The sequence below is a fragment of the Myotis yumanensis genome, unplaced genomic scaffold, assembly GCF_028538775.1.
Source record: "Myotis yumanensis isolate MYYU_CA2020_CCGP unplaced genomic scaffold, mMyoYum1.0.hap1 SCAF_5, whole genome shotgun sequence".
NCBI classification, from domain to species: Eukaryota; Metazoa; Chordata; class Mammalia; order Chiroptera; family Vespertilionidae; genus Myotis; species Myotis yumanensis.
In genome coordinates, this window is record NW_027223756.1 from 18595218 (window position 1) to 18617284 (window position 22067).

Sequence of the window (22067 nt, forward strand, 5' to 3'; positions counted from 1 at the left end):
CTAGTCCTATCCCTATGGCCTCTTGCCCTGATTCTTTTACTAATTTCTTTTACTTTTTTATTGAATTAATTGGGATGACCTGGATTAATGAAATAATATAGATTTCAGGTGTATAATTCTATAATACATCACCTATATATTGTATTGTGTGTTCACCAGCCAAAGTTGTGATCCTTTTAGTATTATAAACTTGCAGATGTCTATTCTACCCCACTGTTGAGTGCTGATAGTGGACAGAGCAGACATTTTTATTTTTATTGCCTTTGTTATTTGTTTTTATAAGAGCTAAACTTTGGCTCTTTGGTGACTCTAGTGTGATAAGAAGCATGTTGATTCCTCCCTGGAAAACACTTTTTTGACTCACAGGAACTCTGTTTACTATAGCCATTACCTTTTATTTATGTTTGTCAGTTGCTGGGCAGCTAACTAGACTGTGGCATATGGATCCCCGAAGGCAAGGAGAAAGACTGCAACTGCTGTTTGCTGCCTGAAAAGGAGTTCATATTTATGATTTCCCTTACCCCACATTGTGAGTTTAAATGTGGCAGTTTTCGAGCTGGGAAAACAATTTCCATTAACAGATCCCGGAAATGCACTAATGGACTCTGGGCTTGATAGCACACAAAGGGCATCGATTGGCCATGAGCTTCTTCCTGAGGGAAGTTCTATGTGAGAATATACAGCCACTGCTGAGGCTTCATGACCTTTCCTTATCCCCAACCTTTCCATTGTAAGGGAATATAGCTGGAAAGACTCATAGTAGGAGAGGGAAGGATGTAGGTACAGAGACAAAGGGGAACGGCACTGGAAGGGATAAGGAGCCATTGGAAGGTAGAAGAAAGGCTGGATTACCAAGTTCTCAATTCTGATTTTTTCTGTGAGCTATCAGACCACTTTTCTGTCTTTAAAAATTAAACCTCTAGTGTTTGCTCCTCTCAGACACAAGATACAGTTTGGGGTCAATAGTGTGAAGAGGTATTTGGAGAAAGTGGGTAATCTTCATGGAATAAGCCCCACACAACAATGTGGGAAACGTTTATGTATGTCCTATAATGGCAGGCTCATGATCTCATTATCAGATAAGAAAGGGGGCTGCCTGGAAGGCATTTAATTAAATTTTACCTCTAAATGTCCCTCTTCCTGGGTGATTTTCTGAACTTGAACTCTGATCCCTTATGCTATAATGTTGTTCTTGTTGATTGCTGTGTTGGCTGGGTCTCCACAAAGTGATTGTCAGTTCCCCAGAGCATAGATGATGGTCTCTGTATTTTCTGACCCCTCCCAACAACATTTAGTATAAGATATTCTATGCAGTATAAGAGCTTGAGAAATACTTTTATTTTTTTGAACGAATGGACAAAATCTAAATGCAATATCACCTTAGGTGTCTCTAACTCAGCTATTTGGCAAGCTTACCTACCTGGAACATAATGAAAAAGGATTAGAAAGTGTGAAATTGTAGGATGATTCTTGTAGTTAACAATTATTTAACTGAGGGCTTATTATAGGGCAGACATCATATTTAGTAATGCAAGCTTTATTTCATTTAATCCTCATGTCTTGATTTGGTTGTCTTGTTATTCCTATTTCCATTCCAAAGACAAATATAAACCTTGACTGAGGTTCTAACCCACATCTGTGTGACTGAAGCCAATCTACATAACCACTTCGACTTCCAGCTTTCCAAAGACAGGGCACTGTGTGCTTCGACGTGTCCCCTGTAGCGCTCACTTAGGCCCTTCCCTTCCACTCACTCAGTCCTCGTAAAAAACTTACTTTGCCTTTACTATTAATAAAAAGCCAATTTGGATAGAAAACAAACAAACAAACAAACAAACAAGAAACTAACTTTGCACACAGTAAGGATCTCTATTCTCCAAGCCCACAGCTAAGGCAGCAAATGAGAAAAGTCTTATCACAGGCCATTTTATAAAATGCTAATTTTGCAATTTGACAGGACCTGGGATTGGGCCTGCAACCGAGGTACATGCCCTAGACCAGTGGTGGACAAACTGCGGCTCGCAATCCACAGCTCTTTGGCCCCTTGAGTATGGCCATGAAGTTTCAATCACACTGTATGTGCGTGCCCACACGTGGTATTTTGTGAAAGAGCCACACTCAAGGGGCCGCAGTTTGCCGACTATTGCCCTACCCAGAATCGAAATTGGAACCCTTCAGTCCTAGGGCTGATGCTCTACCCACTGAGCAAAACTGGCTAGGGCCCTCTCCTTTCCCTCTCTCCCTCTCTCCCTCTCACCCTCTCTCCCTCTCTCCCTCTCACCCTCTCTCCCTCTCTCCCTCTCTTACTCTCTCCCTCTCTCCCTCCCTCCCTCCTATTCTCTCTCTTTCTGGAGACAAAAACGATGGTTCTAGAAAAACGGTAGCCTGGGCCTATTCTGGTTCTGGCAAAGTGCCCTATAGATATGTGCCCTCTGGAAGATTCGCTGTTTTGGAAGCCAGCTCTGTTCCAGCTGCCTGCAGTGTGAGGATCAAATGAGGTGACCGATGTGAAAGTGCTTTGAGCTTAAACTCTGGACAAATGCAGGTAGCTGGATTGGAAGCACCACTGAAGCCACACTTCTGTGTTGGCAAATGCCCTACCTGGCACACTTTGCCACTTTGTGGAACCCTGTGCATTTGACAAGCTCTAATATATGTTATTCTCTGCAAATTCCCATGTAATGACCCCAGGCAGAATGGATGAGGGCTTCCTTTCTGTCCCGCCATACTTGCATGCCCTGTAACAGCAAACTCATCACTCCATTAACCATCATCAGCTCCTCCAACCAGAGAGCTCTTCAGTGGCAGGGACCCTTCTGCCAGCATGATAGGTAACACTGTAGCTGCTTGATCAATGTTGTTGATTGAAGGAGTGGTTTTAAATTTCTGAGATGTATGTTGTACAACAGGGGTTACTTGATCCCCCAGAAATTGCACATAGTTTTACATATGTGATATACATTTCTGGCCCTATAACTTTCTTTGGAGCTAAAATCCCTGATATATAGCCCAGAGAACTGAAAGGGGATCTGAAGTCTGGCTCCTCCAACAGGCATTCTACAGACAGAAAGCATTCCAGAGGCACCTTTAATCCCCAGCCCAGCCCATACTCTGAGAAGCAGGTGTCAGCAGTTCATTTGCAACCCCATCTGATCATGTAATGCAGAACCATTTGCCAGCAACAGCAGGCACATGGGTTTGTGTCAGACACCTTGGAGGTGCTTGACAAAAGATAATGGAGAGAATGAATGAAACTCTCCCCACAATTAACACAGGGAGTGAAAACACCATTCAGGAAGAGAGCCAGCACACTGGTTTCATCTCAGCCACCTCTGCTTCATGAAAGGAAGAAAAGCTGGGCTAATTCTATAGACTGGGCACCAAAAAGCAGACGTCAATGTGAACAGAATGCTGGGCAGGCCAGCAGGACCATTATTTTCGTGTGGATTTAAAAATACACAGGGTCATAATGTTGGAGAATTATCTCCTCCAGTGGTAGAGACTGGCTCCTGAGGAAGACAAGGAAACTCCCAGGCCTTCCACTGCACCTGAACTTGTCTCTAGGTCGCACTGCCCTTCTTCCTTCCCGCTTCCTCTACCACCGCCAGACCCTCAGCAATTGCTTCAGTAGCTCCACTTGTATCTGTTATTTTTTTTTCTAATGGAATTCCACGAGAGATTTGTTTGGTAGAATGATTCCCTGCTGGAAACGGCAATAACAAGATTGAAAAAGGATACGTGAATTCTTTTCACTTTATCTGTATGTCTGCTCTTTGACCTGAAACACCTCTCTCCCTATCTTGCTTATAAATATTCTCCCCACTAGTTTAAGGCCCTGCTCAGGACTGCTGCCTCCTCCTGGAGGCCTTCCTAGAACTCATATCCTGGGGAAAGGCAAGATATTAACCCCAACTTGCATGGTTGTCCTACTGTGCCTTGTTCATCTACTTATTGATCTATGATTTGTCTATCTTTATGGACTTCTTGTATTCTTTGTATTAGTGTTAGTTGTTACTAGCTTGTCTTTTATTTTTTTCTTCTATCTTAATTGTGATCACTACTAAACAATTTAAATAGTTTACACAAAAATTGAGATTTCTAGTTTCTTTTGAAAAATGAAAAGGTCTGGCAGTATACCCATATGGTGATATTAGACCAGACTGAGTGAAGGCTGCCCTTCTAGACAGGCATGCACTCTTGTTCATTGAGTCCCCATCCTTTCCTATAATCTCCCAGAGACTGTCTGGGAAGGTTTCCATTTATAGTATAGTGTAGTGGATAACAGCATAGGCTCTGAAGCTGGACTCCTTGGGTTCAAATTCTGGCTCTGCCACTTACTAGCTGTGTGACCTTTGACAATTTATTTAACCTGTCTGTGTCATTGATTCATTATCTGTAAAATGAGGTTTTAATAGTACCTCCTTCATTAGGTTCTTGTGAGTATTACATGAATTTAGGGAATGCATACAAGGACTTAGGGAACTTATATAGCAAATTTTCAATAAATATTAACTACAATTATTATTTATCATAGTGTTTGCACTATGGTTTTGTTGCTTAGAGTACAGAAGTATTGCCTGTACTCATGACTCTTAAAAATGAAGAAACCACAAAGGGGTTTGCTCCCGGTCCATTTCACTCATTTTCTTTACCTGGGGGCATTTTAAGTTTCAGTCCCTGTATTAGATGATGAATCTTGGGAGTGCCAAAGTCCTAATTTATTTGTCTTTGCGTTTCTTAAGAGTACTCACTTTGTATTGTGCTTAAAATGTTGGTAGAATTAAATTGCAGAATCACAGTCATATACTTTCAGGCTGCCTTTAGGATGTTCACTAATAATGACAGAGAGAACAGAAGTTAAGAGTCAGTTGTTTTAATTTGTGTTATATGGTCTATACCAGTGGTCGGCAAACTCATTAGTCAACAGAGCCAAATATTAACAGTACAACGATGGAAATTTCTTTTGAGAGCCAAATTTTTTAAACTTAAAACTATATAGGTAGGTACATTGTTATTAACTTAACTAGAGGCCCGGTGCATGAAATTCGTGCACTGGGGATGGGTAGGGGGTCCCTTAGCCCAGCATGTGCCCTCTTGCAGTCCGGGACCCCTCCCTTGTTACTGCCCACCTGCTTGCTGCTTCCTACGGCTTGGCTTGCTGCTCCTTAGTTCTGCCACGAAGGCCTTGGGTCTGCTGGGTGCCGGGCCTGCGGGTTTGTGTCTCTGATACCCCCAGCAGCCCCAGCACCAAAGTGGCGGGCCTTGGGGCTGCTGGGTACAGGGCCCCCATTGCGTGTTTGTGTCTTCTATCAGGCCCCCAGCAGCCCCAGCAGCCCCAGCAGCCCCAGCACCACCTAAATAACTTAAGGGAAACTTTATTTAGTCTTCTTTTAAAAGCAATCTAGTTTAAAAATGAGTTGCAGTTAAGACAGAACAAAGAACATGGTACCTAAGAGTGAGATAGACTGACAGAGGAGAGGCTGGGCACTGGTCAGGGGCTTACATGCCAACTGTTCTCCACCTGGGAAATGATGTAAAATCGGTTTCTTTAGTTTTCTGCTTAATGGTCTTCTCCAGCACTGAGGTCAGAGGAGCCGCCTTCCAGCCCGTAGGCTGCTTCTCAGAGTCGAAATTTTCGCCATAGGCCTCTGCCTAGGACAGGACCTCTGCACCCCCAGGGAGCGTAAACACACAGGGCTACCATCAGGCTCTGCTGATCCCGGGGCGGGAGGCCTCTTGGCTCCACTGACCCCGGGGCCGGGAGGCCTCTCGGCTCCACTGATCCCGGGGCGGGAGGCCTCTCGGCTCCGCTGATCTTGGGGCCGGAGGCCGCTTGGCTCCGCTGATCCCGGGGCCGGGAGGCCTCTCGGCTCCGCTGATCTTGGGGCCGGAGGCCGCTTGGCTCCGCTGATCCTGGGGCCGGGAGGCCTCTCGGCTCCGTTGATCCCGGCCTGGCTGCCGGCCGCCATCTTGGCTGACAGTTAATTTGCATATACTCACTGATTAGCCAATGAAAAGGGTAGCGGTCGTACGCCAATTACCATGTTTCTCTTTTATTAGTGTAGATTAGGGTACTCCTAAGCTGGCCTTTGCTAAAAACGTCCTCAATCTGATTGAGGTACGTTGGCTGAGGTCGACCCCTTCCAACTCTCCCATTCACACTCGTCTTGTATACTTGTTTCGTCTATCTCCTTTCGTTCATCCTCTCTATATGTCCAAACCATCTCAACATATCTTTCTCAATCCTCGACACTACATCTTCTTTCACTCTACAACGTTCCCTGTACGTGTGCGCCCGCACGTGGTATTTTGTGGAAGAGCCACACTTGAGGTGCCAAAGAGCTGCATGTGGCTTGCGAGCCGCGGGTTGCCAACCACTGGTCTATACAGTAAGACTCATATTTTCTGGTTCTCAAGTGAGGCTAGATTTGCCTACATCCTCAGGAGATACTAGTCACACTGACCAGACACATCAACTGATTTGGTAATGTGCTCAGAAAGGTGCCATAGATGTGGAAGGTGGTGGGGTAGAATCAGTCCATGGGACAAGCAGTGAATTGCAGTTTCCTACATGCTAAATATTCTGTCAGGTTCTGGGGACAGTTGGCCCTTGCTTCACTGAGCTGTACCTTGAAATACACGTTGAGAGAAAAAGGAACCAGTAAGAGGAAAGATACTGGAGTAGGGAAAAGTTGGGGTGTCTGTAGGCCTTGACTAGTGCTATGGACTTTTTAACATTCCTCCAGAGGAATAAATTTCATTCCCATGGGAATAGAAAATTTGATTGAGAGGTCATTATGCTCCTTTTCCACTACCTGTTTGTGCTGAGGAAGGATGAATGCTGCACGTAAATTTCCCTGTCTGATGTGTGTGTGTGTTTTATGCTTGGCTGGCTTACCACCTCCATCTGTTTTGGAGAAAGCTGGTGTCTTAGGTTAGGGATTTACCTGGGCCTCTGCGCCCTTTCCTCCTGAAGAGGCTGGTTAGGTCTGATTTTCAAGCCATGATCTCAGCCCATGGAACTGTTCATAATATGTTATTGGAACAGATGGGACAGAATTTCTGTGCAGGGACTCAACTCAGGGCTACCCCTGCCCTCTGCCTTTCTGCCTGTCCTCAGAGATCAGGCTTTGCTTTCAGACATGTGGATGGAAGCAATGTGGCGATCAGCTGAGCATTTGGAGTACCCAGGATAAAAGGGAATAAAACTGCACATTTGAACATTTCAGTCTCTTGGTATTCTGAAATGTCCACCTGATTGCAATGAAAAGAAGCCCAAAGTGGTCTGGCCCAGAGAAGGTAATCACCACATAGTTGGGTGAGATCCTCAAACTAACAGACTAGGTAGTGAGCCCTGAGGAGAAGCAGAAAGGGAAAGGATTGGTGGGGGAGGGATGGGAGTTAATATTTAAGAACTGCTTCTGCCCCATGAGCTCGTCATAAGTAATTTTATTTATTCCCAAGACCACCCTGTGAAGCTTGTTGCAGGATCCCCATTTGGAAGATGAGAAAACTAAGCCTGAGAGAGAGAATAGCAATGGCTAGCATTTCTTAGTAACTTTAGTATGTGCGAGGCATTGTGCTAAGCACTTCATATGATCTCATTTAATCATTTAATAACCACCCAAGTAAATGCTAGTGTTACCTCCAGTTGTTATATTTGGGGAAACTAAGGCCTAAGAAGGAGAAGTTACTTGTCTCAGTCACTTTTATCATTAACTGGCAGAGGTGAGATTGATTCTTAGCCCTGACTTCAGAGTCCTAACCATCAATCTATGGTCCATATGACTACTTGCTACTTTCCCAAGATTACATGATTGTAAATGTGGGAGGCAGGGTTTAAATGAGGGTCTATCAACACCAAAGCACATCTGCTTCCCACAACACCCGCAAGTCCTAGGGGCAGAGCTGAGACAGGTACCCTTCTGGTCTGCCTTTGTATTAGAGCAGCTGCCTTCTTAGAGGAAGGAAAACTAAGTTGCTGATGAGAGTGGAGGAAAAAAAAGAGATGCTATTTTTGACAGCAACAGCTTCTTAAAAGGAAGCAACATACAATTTGTATATCAGCGGGAGAAAACAGTGCTTCTGCAGGCAAACCAGAGCCTGCACTGGGCAGCTCTTCTTGCTCTAGTAAAGGCCATTCATTTTCCATGTGGTTTACCTCCCTAGATCCATTCTTGCTCTTGCCACCCTCCACTTCTCTCTCTCTCTCTCTCTCTCTCTCTCTCTCTCTCTCTCTCTCTCTTTCTTTCTCTCTCTCTCTCTCCCCCCTCCCTTATTCCCTCCCTCCCTCCCTAATGTGTTGCTCTTCGATTCACAAGTTTCTCAACCAGCAATGATAACAACAGAGCCCTAATGGGACTAAGTGCTCTTTTGTCTTTGCAATTTCACCAGGTTCCTCCAAAATAAATCTGCACCAAGGAGCTCCAGCCTGGCCTAGTAGTTCAAGAGGGAGGACTTTGGTTATGGAGGCTACCTGGTGCCTCATTTTCCCTCATATCTTAAGGATGCCACCTTAAAAGGTGGCAAAGGCAGTATGACCCTATTAGCATAGATTTTGGGATGTACAAAGAACTAGGGTTTTGAAGTCAGGCTTTGTACTTAAACTCCAACCTGTAAATCACTTTAAGAACCTGGGCAGAGTGTCACCTCTCTGAATCATAGTTTCCTCACCAGAGAAAAGGAAATGAGAATGTAAGGGGAAGATTAATGCTTAAATATATCTAGTGCACTGAATACATAGCATTGCCCAGCACACAGTAGGTGTGAGATGAATGTGTCTCCTCTTCCCCATCCCCACACTTGTAGTACATCAGTCTCAAATGATCTTCTGTTCATTGGTGAAAGGAACTAAAAGCACTATGTAGTTAAAATCTTTAGGGGTGTTTTGGTTCAACCTGTCACAGGCAAGCAGGGAACCGTAATATTTATTGGATGTGCCCTTTTCCGTTTTTAGGAATAGGGTAAGGACATCAATCTGTGGTATGAGCCTGGTTATGCACAGAAGGACATGTGTGCCCCACATATGCAAACAGCGCAAAAAGGAGGCAAGGATTCCCTAGGCAATTCAGGCAGAGAAGACCGAGAACCACTTCCCTATGTGGACCTGGGTTTTCTTAATTATATATTTGTAGGACTAAATAAGATTGTGTGTGTGTGTGTGTGTGGTGGGGGGAAGTAAATGATCTTTATTCTCCAAATAACCATTCCTTTATCACAACTGCCCTCCTTACATCCTTGAGAGGGCATTCTTGCCTAATGGTTGAGAAGAGGTCCTAGAATCAGGCTGCCTGGGTTGAAAGTCCAGCTCCCCCACTTCCATGCCAGGTAATCCTGGCCAAGTGCTAGAATCTTTCTGCACTTCAGTTTCCTGAACTGTACGCTCAAGATGAAAACAGTACCACCTTCACGGCCTTATCGTCAGGATTACATAAACTAATGCACATCAAATACTTCATAGAAGTTCCTGGGATGAGTTGGTGCTCGATAAATAGGTTTTGTTAACAGTAAGTCTTATCATCACCTCCACTACATATGCTAGATTAAGTCCTTGTCACCCCCACCCACCCCCTCCTGGACTTTTGCATGGGGCTATGGAGAGGGTCTCCCAGGAGGCTTTCTCTCTAATCTTTCCCATGTGTCCTGACCTGAGAAGCTTCTGTATTGATGCAGCTCTCCTCCTCTGGCAGACTTCCAGTCTCTATTCAAACACACACACACTCACACACTCCCTCTTTTTCTGTTTCCCTCCTCTTTTATCTCTCTCTCCTTTCATCCCCCCTCTTCCTTTCTCTCCAGCTCTTCTGAGGATACAGGCAAATCTAGCCTCACTGCTCAGAAGGCTTTGCCTCTCTGATCAGGCCCAACCTCGGTCATAGGGTTCATGGGGGTTACCATGACAACAAGCATCCCTGGCTACCCATCAGGATGCAAAGACCAATTGAAAGGGACTGTCATTTTCCTGGGACATACTGCATTTATTCTCAGCAGCAGGCCCTGAACCAGTACTATACTATGGGGAGAGGAGGGAGGGAGAGAAAGAAATATCAGGGTTTTATATTTTTTTAGTGTGTTCTCCGTGGGGGAGGACCACAAATTGTTCTCAGAAACAGATATTTTATTTCTAATGCAGCCAGTGTGGGGGGCTGAGGGTGGGGCTCATGTGCATTTCTGATGAACACAATTGGTTTCACAAAGAAGAAAAAATGAGTTATTTGGCTCAAAAGTGAGTTTTGGTAGGTCTAATGGAAGGAGGATGGGATGGCAGTTGATCATTGAGTACCCTCTGTGACAAGCACGTTATGCTACTTTTTCAAAACTCAGTGCGACTGCAGTGAGTTATTATTATCCCAATTTTACAGAAAAGAAAACAGAGGCTCATAAAGTTATAGTGGCTTATCAAGCGAGGGCAAACTGCTGATGGAGTAATAGCCCTTGAACTCGAATTAAGATTGTTTGACTCCAAGGATTATCATTTTTCCACCATTCAATACAGTTTCCCTGTTACACTCCCATCCTACTGGTCCTTGCCAAAATCAGTTTACACCTCGTCAGGTTTTAGGGAGGAGCACAAAAGTATCAGAATGCGCGCATAACAGACTTCCCCAAACTACCAAGTGTTAAAGGCTGTGACTGGTGACAAACAGAGCCACTTCTGCCATCTGTCCCCATCCTATTATGGCCTGTAAACACATTCATTATCTCCTACAAAAAGACCACAACAGCTTTCTAAATAGCCTCCCTGCCTGTGATCCTCCCCTCTCTGATTCTTGTTGCAAACCACTGCCAAGATAATCTTCAGAAGCCTGTCTGATCATATTCCCTGTAAGTCAGTGGCCTTCAGTGGCCTCTTTTGACATTAAATCAAACATACAGAGTCGTATGAAGTCCTTCACAGTGTGACCACAACCAATCACTCTTACTTATTAGTGCCTTCTCTAGTTAAAGAGGAGCCCTCGTGGTCTCTGAAAACAAGCAGTATGTTTTCCCATTTCTGTGTTTACTTTCTCCATCCCCTCCATCTGGAAGACCCGCTCCCTGCTTCTCATCTATCACAGTTCTTCGGGGCCTATTATGGATGTTACCCCTGCCACAAAATCTTTGCAAATCCTCCCTCTCAAATGTTAACTCTCTTCCTCTTGCGTATCTCTGACTGTTACAGCATTGAGTAGAATAATAGGTACCTACGTAATTCTGCTCATGAACTGTACTTGCTTATACATCATTTAGGGGTGGGGATCGCACCTCTGTCACCATGGTTGCCTACGCATTGTGCATGGTGCTTTGTGTGGAGAAGGATTCAGAAAGGAATCTGTGAAGCTGAGTGGAAAGCACAGGGAGCAGGTCTCAGACCCTCCTGGGTGCCCATCACCCATTAAGCTGTAGGATCACACTGCACTGTGCGTCCTGTCCCCTTGGCCCATACGTCTGGCATGGACAAGACACGTGACAGGAGACAAATATGTCATGATCACGGGACCAGAGAAGACTCCATGTAACACAGTCACAGTTAAAGACCACACTTTGACCAATGTCTTGCTTAGGGTATAACTCTTAGCAAACCCATGAAATTCTTGGTAGATGTTTTGTGCAGGAGAATCCTTAGTTGAGATTTTCACTTAGGACCATCTGGTGTGGATTCCTTCTTGGGTTGGAATAAGAAAGCCCATGCCCCTGTACTTAGGAAGTATGAAAACACTGTCTCTAACTGCAGGGAGTATTCATCATCATCATAATAAAAAAAGGCTTCAGTTCAGACCAGCAGATAAATTTAGTTGCCAAAAAAAGGGCCAATAGATCATAATTAGTGGATTTACCAATTGCTTTTCCCTAGTGACTGGCATTGGCTGCGTAGGTCTTTATCCACAACATAAGGGCTTGGAAACATAACTTAGCCCCTTGCCCAACCCCAAACATGCAGTGACAGCCAACAAACAGCATCTGTTTCAAAGAAACACCACCTGTCCAAATGGAAAATCAAGCACCGGACCACCTCGCTTCATCAGAGTATTTGTTTCCAGAGCAGAAGAGACAACCCCTACTCCTCATAAAAAAACAACACTCCATTCTGTCACTAATAGCCTTTTAACACTCTGTGGGGACCATGGCCTGGCTTTTGCCAAGTAGACTTGGCAAGTTTTAGAGGAACATTTGGGCTTTAGATATCAGCATTCTGACCTTCTGAGGGGGAGATGCTGGGTAATCTTCCTTAGAGGAATGTGGAGCTTGTTCTGGGCAGGAGAAAAGTGAATGCCCCACAGGTGTGTGTGTACATGGGTTGTGGGGGGGTCATCTGGCTTTATGTAGAATAACTGGTTTAGGAGGACTGCCAGGAAGGTGCCTTTTTTTTTCTTTTTTCTTTGGGTAGTATGGACATTTATTATTATTATAATTATTATTTTGTTTTTACATTTAAAAAAAATTGAATTCATTGGGTGACATTGGTTAATAAAATTATATAGATTTTAAGTGTGTACTTCCATAATATATCATCTGTATATTGTATTGTGTGTTCACGACCCCAAGTCAAGTCCCTTTCATCACCATTTATTTTCCCTTTACCTTCTTTTATATCCCCACAATCCTCCTTTCCATATGTTAATCACCATACTGTTGTCTGTGTCTATGAATTTTTTCTTTTATTTTTCTTAATCCCTTTACCTTTTTTACCCAGCCCCTCAGCAGCCCTCCCCTCTGACAGCTGTCAGTCTGTTCTCTGTATTTATGAGTCTGTTTCTATATTTTGTTTGTTAGTTAATTTTGTTCATTAGATTGCACATATAAGTGAAATCATATTGTATTTCTCTGACTGGCTTATTTCACTTAACATAATACTCTCCAGGTCCATCCATGCTGTTGCAAAAGGTAAGATTTCCTTGCTCTTTTATGCCAAGTAGTATTTCATTGTGTAAATGTACCATAGCATTTTTATCTACTCATCTATTGATGGCACTTGGGCTGCTTCCAAATCTTGGCTATTGTAAATAACACTGCAGTGAACATAGGGGTGCATATATTCTTTTGAATTCGTGTTTTGGGTTTCTTCAGATATATTGCCAGAAGCAGAATCGCTGGGTCATAAGGCAGTTCCATTTTCAATTTTTTGAGGTAACTCCATACTGCTTTTCACAGTAGCTGCACCAATCTGCCTTCCCACCGAAAGTACACAAGGGTTCCCTTTTCTTCACATCCTTGCCAACACTTGTTGTTTGTTTATTTATTCATGATAGCCATTCTGGCAGGTGTGTGGTGATATCTCATTGTGGTTTTAATTTGTATTTCTTTGATGATTAGTTGTGCATTTCTCATATGTCTATTGGCCATCTGTAAGATTCTTCCACTTTGTTCTTCTTTCTCTAGGTTGCTGTATCTTCTTTAATTTCTTTCTAAGTGTCTTATAATTTTCTGAGTATAGGTATTTTATATCCTTGGTTAAATTTATTCCTAGGTATTTTCTTTTATTTGATACAATTGCAAATGGAATTTTTTCTTAGTTTCCTTCTAATAGTTCATTATTGGTATATAGAAATACAACTGATTTATGGTTATTAATTCTGTTTCCCGCTACTTTACTAAATTTATTGATCAGTTATAGTAGATTTTGGTGGGATTTTTAGATGTCTCTATGTCCAGTATCATGTCATCTGCAAACTTTTTCTTTCCAATTTGGATGTCTTTTATTTATTCTTCATGTCTGATTGCTCTTCCTGGCTCTGGGGACCTGGGCTGGAAGCCTGGCTTGGGATTGAGACCACGAGCTTCTCAGGCAGAACCTTTGCAGCTGAGATTTCCCTCTGGCATCTCAGCCACTGCCCATGAGAGCAGGGCCAGCCCTTTCCACATCTCTGCCCTTCCTACCAGTCTCCATGTGGCTTCTTTGGTAAATCCTTGGTTATAAGACTTCTCTTCAGCTAGTTTTCAGTTGGTCATTCAGGTTTCTTCCTCCATATTTTAATCGTAATTCCAGTTTGGTTCTGAGTGGAGGTGAGTATAACATCCACCTGCTCTGTCACTATCATGGATTCTAGGGAGGTCCTTTCTTGATGGAGGCACAAACATTGAGTCTGGAGCACATCTGCCTGTGAGGGCTGCAAATGCCCCACCTTTTCCAGGGCAGAAGAAAAGTTTGTAATAGGGCCTGTGGTGTACTGAAGCACTTTTCTGTAGACTTCTAAAGAGTTTGAAGCTTTTGACAGGCTGATCAGCCTTTAGAAAGGTATTTTCTATAATCCTAAATAATTTAGAGACAAATTGGTTTCCTCTGCTAGATCATCTTTAAGCTCATATCAATCCTCTTTCAATGGGATCAGAAGAAACACATACTGACCTTTGACTCCTCTCACATTCCACCTCTGTCATGCAGAGGGGCTTCCTGAGATCAAATCAGCAGATCCAGATTTGCTGGAGCAGGCATGTGTGTGTCCCATTTGGTTTGCCATGACTCTTTGGTATTCAACCATGCATTGGGGAAACAGAACAATTTGGGGCATGTGAGGCAGAGGTATGATGAAAACCTGGCTGGAGAGTGTGAATGGGGGTTTGGGGAAGGGGTTACTCATATTTTCTGTAACCATTTTGAAATGGTATGTTTTATGGAACCTCTACATTATTGGTGGCTAGATTCCTTGTAATGCAGAGATCAGAAGGAAAATCCTATAGAGAGAAGAAGAAAATTCCCAGGCCAGAAACTCATGGTCCCTGAGGATGAGCATTACTCTTCAGTTTTTTAGTCTGGAAGCTCTATGGCAATCATAGATGTTGCCACTGGAGAGAAAGGGGCACTGGGAGTAGCGGGGAGCTTGTGGGCCTCAGTTGGGTATTCTTTATTTGCACGTCCATCATCAGTGGTCTATATTTGGGAAATGTTTCTTACGTTTCTCTTTCCCTTTCTCTTTCTTTCTCAAAATCAATAATTGGCTTGTCTTATTTTACAGAGATACAAGCAATATAATTAGGTTTTTCTTTGTTACAGAGTTGAATTATTTTCAACATTTATCCCAGAAAGATCTTTGGGGATGCAAACCCCATAAAAGCTGTATCATCACCTAAAGAAGTGGTATTCAAAGAAATAGTGTGGCCCAGCTAGCATGGTTCAGTGGTTGAACATCAACCTATGAACAAGGAGGTCATGGTTCAATTCCCAGTCGGCATATGCTCAGGCTCGATCTCCAGTGTGGGGAGTGCAGGAGGCAGCCAATTAATATTCTCTCTCATCATTGATGTTTCTATCTCTCTCTCTCCCTCTCCCTTTCTCTCTGAAATCAATCAACTATATTAAAAAAATAAGTGGTGTGTTTAAATGAGCATCCACTATACACGTTGCCTTCAAGCTCCAGGAGTCTGATTTTTTTAAAAAAAATTTTTAGTTCATGTTATTGTTTGACCCATGGGAATAGGTACCAACAACCTGGTGTAACTCTAGTCTCTTACTTTTAATGGGGTTATTAGTCATAAAATCCAGCACAGAGTTAAAGTTACAGCCAGGGCTCTGCCAGCTGTGTCAACCTGGTCAAGTAACGTCATTCTGTGCTACTGTTTCCTCATGTGTAAAATGGGGAAAATGGTATGTGGAATGCAATGAGTACTCACTCAATGGTAGCTTTTATTATAGTGGAAAGTCGTTTGAGTGCCAGATGAACTGAGTTTTAGGTTCATTTCACTCACACATCCAATATTTTCTGTGTTTGTCACCTTGTTCCAGGCATCTGTGTGTGGGATACGGTGGCACAAGTATTCTTTTGACTGGACGAATCATGACACTTCTGTGTGCCTTGTTTTCTTAAACTTATATCCAAGTATTCAAATCAAATATATCCTTGACTCATAACTTGTAACACCGTAGCATTATTGATGTTCCTGGGAGTGTAAGAATGCAATCTCTATTTTGGGTCTTTCTAGGGTGACGTTCTAGAAATTTCTGAGGTAAAAGTCTCTTCCTTGCCAGTCACTATTTCTCTGGATCCTCTTTGAACTTTTCCTAAACTTGTACAATCTTTTAAGTTTTTCCAGGCAAAAATGCATGACTGATAAATACCAGGTCATTTGGTTTCCCTTCATTAGGTTACATTCAATTGTGCCTACATTCTTACAGATATTTTTATTTCCCATTTTTTAAACAATTACTTAAAATTCTTCAATGTATTTTCATTGCTCTTCAAATAAAGTCCAAAATCCTTTATAAAATCCTTCTTTACCTGATTCTCCAATCTCAGCTTAATCTTTTCCCCCCCATTTATTACCTGTGTTCGAGGAGCATTTAGCTTCTCTTAGTTCACCAATGTACCATGATTTCTTGCCTTAGCATCATTGCACATACTGTTCCCTCTGCCTGGACTGCTCTTCTCTTCCCCTCCCCTTGTTTCACCTAATTAACTCTTATTAATCAATCACATCTCAGCTTGAAAAAAAGTGTCTTTGGAAAAGTCCTCTTTTCCACATCCTACCCATTCTGCCCACCAGATTGGACCTTGTTATCTCTGATTATATTTGGAATCTTCTCTTTCTTGTTCTACAGTTTCAATCAAATCACTTGCTGATTTTCATTGATTTATCCTACTTGGACCTCATAATTTTTTAATGTGAGCATTTATGTTTTCCATAAATTCTAGAAAATTCTCTTCAAATAGTATTCCAAATAAACTTTACTCCATCTTCTCTTGCCTCTATTTGGAACTCATAGAGGGTACACATGGGAGTGTGTTTTGTTTGTTTGTTTGTTTTTACCTCTTTCATGTATCTTAACTTTTTTGTTATATTTTCTGTCTTTTTTAAAAAAATCTCTGTGTGATATTCTGGGAAATTTTCTCCAAAATTTCCTCCCAGTGTACTAATTTTCTCTTTGTATAATTGCTGTTTAACCCTTTCATTGAGATTTTTATATCAATAATTACATTTTTTGGCTTCATTAAATTTTAATAAGTGCTTTTCCAAATATGTCTGCTATTTTATGATTAAAAAAAAAAACCCTATGTATTTAGTTGTACTTCTGATTCTTGCTTATCTAGATTGTCACATAATTTACAACCTTGCCCTGCCTAGGAAATCCCCAGAATAATCAGCTTATGCTTTTCACTCTGGTTTTGATTTCCTTTTTGGCTTATAGATGTCCTAACTTCCATTTTAAAAGGATATTTGTTATATCTTTATCCAGCATGTGTAGGTGTTTTATAGTGGGAGTTTTGTTCTGCCATATTGCTGGAATTAGGTATTCTCTAGGTCCCCTTTTATAAACTTTCAGGGTACCTGTCATAATTGTCGTGAATCATATATATATGTAAGTGACCATTACAACTGAATAACTGGAATGACCTGAATGACCGGTCGACCAGTCGCTATGATGCGCACTGACCACCAGGGGGCAGATGCTCAATGCAGGAGCTGCCCCCTGGTGGTCAGTGTGCTCCCATAGAGGGAGCACTGCTCTGCCAGAAGCCGGGCTCACGGCTGGTGGGTGCAGCTGCTGGGTGCAGCTGCAGGAGTGGGAGCCTCTCCAGACTATGTGGCAACAGTGGCGGCAGGTGCAGTGGGCTGGGATGAGCGCGAGCAGCGTGGCACTTGGTGCACTGCTACATCCCTTGAGGGGCCCCAGATTGCGAGAGGGCGCAGGCCAGGCTGAAGGGAACCCCCCTCCCCCATGCACAAATACGAATCCGTGCACTGGGCTTTTAGTTAAACAATAATCATCTGTTTAATGCCTTTCTTCCTTTCAAGAATGTACTTCCATCAGAACTGGCACTATTGTCCTTCTTGTTCAATACTGTTGTTCTAGCTCCTAGCCAACTGCCTAGAGCAGTGGTTCTCAACCTTCTGGCCCTTTAAATACAGTTCCTCATGTTGTGACCCAACCATTAAATTATTTTCGTTGCTACTTCATAACTGTAATGTTGCTACTGTTATGAATCATAATGTAAATATCTGATATGCAGGATGATCTTAGGCGACCCCTGTGAAAGGGTCATTCGACCGCCAAAGGGGTCGTGACCCACAGGTTGAGAACCGCTGGCCTAGAACATTGTAGAGCTCAATGTAGTGGAGGCAAGTGGTGCTGGATGTTGGTTGTGTCAAATGGATTAGGAATCCCTCTCTACCCTTTTGCAAATTTTTAAACACTCCTCACCTTTCCTTGAACACTAGCCTTCCCTAAAGTGAATTAATTCCTCTGTAATTGATATACTGTCTCACAAGTGACTTCATACTGTACTCTTTTTAGCTACCTTCTGTATAGATTATCCCATTTGAATTCATGATCACCTTGAATCTGGGTAGGGCTGGGATGATTATCCTGTTTTTACAGATGAGGAAACTGAAGGTAGGGGAGATGATGTGTTTTATCTTCTGAAAGACAATCAGTAGTAATCCCAGAATTAAATCTAGGTGTTCTGACTTCAATTCTGTAAAATTCTACCTTAGAAATGAACATCAGAGCTTCTTTATGTGAAAGTGAAGTCCACTTTGCTTCTTTACTGAAATTCCTGTTGTTGTTTTTTGCTAAAGAAATCAGTATCTAGGAAAGAACAGATGCTACCATTCATTAGGTATTATTTTGATTTGCACAGGACTCAGACTACTTGATTTTTCATTTGGACAGTGTGTTTATGTTTCTCTTGAGACAAACATTACAAACCACCTCTGTCAAAGAATCCAGGTGTCTGGCAAACTCTGTTTGCCAGGTTTCTGGCAAACTCATAGTTGAATGTAGGGGTGTCTGGCAAAGGATGGTGTGTTACATACCACATGACAGAAACACAAGCTTTATCGATATTTAACACACTTGGAGGGGTAAGGTGAGGCATGGGGAAGAACACAGAGGCAGCGACAGTCATAGCAAGCAAAGGCCCCCAGGTCAATTTCCAACCTCAGGGCTGAAGATCTTGGGTGCCTGGAGTCTTCCAGGCCCACCGGTGTCCAAGAAGAACTCTCTCGAAAGCTTGCATGGTGCCATTGGAGCCGCATGGCAGACAGAGCAACTTCATTCCTGAGGTAGGAAGGGGAGAGGGCATACCAAGGAAGCAAATCTTGGCTACTTACCTCAGGGCGGACCCCTTGGGTGTCGCAATGCCATAGCCTTTGGAATCCAAGTTACCTCCCACCTTCATGGTGTCACAAGGTTTCCGCTGCTCAATGTACTCATTCATGGTGGACTCCAGAAGGTAGGCGTATTTGCCTTTGGATTTCCTCACTCGGATCATCCCCTCCTCCGTGGTCCGCACAAACACTGATGGTTCTGCTGACTTCATATATGTCCACATCTTCTCAAACACGGCAATTTTAGACCTCTGGCAGAAGACAGGAACAAAACTGGAATTAAGGGCTGGCTGTGCTTGGAATTGAGGTCGGCACACACACTAATGAAGAGCTGAGTGTAACTTGATCACACATTCATGAGTGAGATTAGCTCAGGAAGAAACAAATTATGAGTGATTGCAAAATAAGAGACTCTAATTAGTACCAGTAGTTTTCAAAGTACAAATATCTTGCAAATATAGAACACACAGAATAGTTCAGAATCTCTTAATTACTGCTGAGTAATTACATTCCTGTTAAATATGGGGAGAGTTAAGAAACTCTGTCTTTTAAAGACATTAAAAAACCTATCTATTGTTCAGTCAGGCCACATTTATACAGCTTAGAAGAAGTGGAGAGCTGAATCTTAGTGGGATCTGATTTCATTATTGGATGACAACACTGAAGAATTTCAGGATCATGGGTGCCTAATGCCAGTCTTCCCATAATGTAAAACCTGCCCTCAGAATATAAATTGTCTGATAAAGCTAATAACTTGGGACCTAATATTGTCACCTGTTTATATTTTAGAAAGCCTCTAAATCTAGCCAAATTGCTTTCCTCATTGCCTTCTGAGCTCACTTGGGACTTTGCCTAGGCTGTTTACTCCACTCGATGTGCTGATTCTCATCATTTTACAGACCAGAACAAATCCTATGTATTCTGAGACCACATCAGTTCCATGGACAGTAGTTCTCAGACTCTACTGGTCACTGAAATTATGTGCAGCGATTGTAAATATGCAAATCCTCCTGCTCTAAAACTAGAGATACTGATTCAACAGGTCTCGGGTGGAGCCTAGAATAAATCTAAGCAGTGCCCTAGGTGAGGCTGGTCCTATATGGCTTGTGTGACCCTTACTTTGAGAAAGTAAGGACACAGTGCCAGGTATTCACTGGATGGCCAAGATAGACTGCTAGGATAGCAAGTCATTCCTACTTGTGCACAGGTCTCAACTCTGTGGGCACAACCAGAAGGGAGGGACAGTTTCCCTTTTGTGGGTCTTTCAAAGATTTTAACCTTGAACTTAGTAGGCCCTTAGTCAGGGTCCATGATCCATTACCACAAATCAATACTCTCATCTAATATGGTCTTTCTAAAAAGCATCATTTACCCCAAAGGATAGATGTATTTTACGAATACTGGGGTCTGGCTTTTGAAAATGCTTTGTAAATGAACAAGTTTTAAACACATATAAGGGACTATATTTATTAAAGAAAGTTATTACTATAACCATGCAACCTATATAATCTGGTGGTTAATATCTAGATTACAGATTTTTAAAGTATAAAATTATCATTAAACATCTAAGAGGTCATTTTTCTTTGCACAAAAATATCAGGTCTATTTCCTTGATCCCAAGATCAAGTGTTGGCCAAATATTGATGTATAATTAAATTGCTGTTTGAACCAACTGATCTATAGAGATATCTGGGCCCAGGAAAATTCTAGGTCTCCATGGAAAATTAATGGAAATAGTTACGAGAATTTTAGGGAGGCATTTGGTAGAGTGGGCCTTAAGTTTTCATGTCCATCTATAATAATTAAACTGTAATATGCTAATTAGACCGGACATCCTTCCAGATGTCCTTCCAGATGACCAGACGAAGCTGCAGTGGTAGGGGCTGAGGCAAAGGCAGCCGCCACCATGACGGGGGCCAAGCCCCTTGCACAAATTTTGTGCATCGAGCCTCAAGTAATGAAATAAACTAGATGATTTGTTTTACAGTATGGCTTGCAGTCTGGAAAGGACACTGGGTTTGAGAGTGAGGAGCCCTGAGTTCTAGTCTTAGTTCCACTGCTAACCTTCCCTATCTCTTCTGTAGGACTTTGGGCAGGTAATCTTTAAGACCTTTGCTAGCTGGAAAGACCTGATTCTTTATACAAAGTACATCACTCAAGCAACAATATCAATGTGAGAAAGAGGAAAAAAGAAAAGAAAGGGAGTATTTCAAAGTTATGGGAAGGAATACCCAGAATCAGTCATAGCATCTACAATACATTGAATAGTCTCTCAGAGGAAGCAGGGAAATGTATAAATTCAGCTGTGACCAGATTTTCAGATGATCTTCCAGGCACAAAACCAACAAAACACACAGCAGGGCAATTGCAAGATGCAATTTGACCTGACAGGATGGCCACAGCAGGGAAAGGGGTTGCTGACAGGGAGAGCTGAAGAGCCCTCTGGGCAACGATATGCAGAAAATTAATATGTTCTCTCAGCCTCACCCTAGTGCTCCATGCACCAAGGCTGTGCTCACAGCTGTTTAGAGCAGACTATCAGGGAAATCTCATCTCCAGGAACTTGAAGGCAGCATGAGTGGCAGGGAAGATTGGAAGCATACTTGGGATATTTGTTCTTGGATCTCTCCTGTCATCTGCCACTACCATAACCCTTCCCACATCTTAATTAAACTGTCGATGGAGGATTAAGTGACTCTGGGTTCGGGCTGCCAAGAAGCTCTAGGCTGCCATGGTGACTAGAAGCCAGGTTTTTCAGTCTGTGGTAAAAGAATTCTTGTCTCACTATTATCTTCTTCCTTCTGGGATGTTAGGCAATCATGTCTCCCTAACCACCAAATTTTGTCTCCTACTTATCCTGGTGGGATAATTTTTCAAGGTCAAAGTCACAGAGATGGAAGGGCTCACGGAACACATTTTGTTAGCATTCCTTTTTCACAGGTAGAGAAACTGAGGCCCATAGTGTGGCAGTGAAATGTCCTATGTCACATGGTTTGTTAATGGCAGAGCCAGGAGCAAAACCCTGGTCTCCTCACTGCCCACCT

General features: G+C 42.7%; 1 protein-coding gene across 2 annotated transcripts in view; it reads right to left on the bottom strand.

Annotated features, from left to right (window-relative positions):
* The window catches only part of GRIA1 (glutamate ionotropic receptor AMPA type subunit 1), a 272265-nt gene that overhangs the window by 18251 nt on the left and 231947 nt on the right, over nt 1–22067 (bottom strand). For both annotated transcript variants that reach the window (XM_070414554.1, XM_070414555.1), the window contains exon 13: nt 19027–19274. In XM_070414554.1, coding sequence (XP_070270655.1) covers nt 19027–19274 — 248 coding nt within the window. The remainder of the gene's footprint in view (nt 1–19026; nt 19275–22067) is intronic.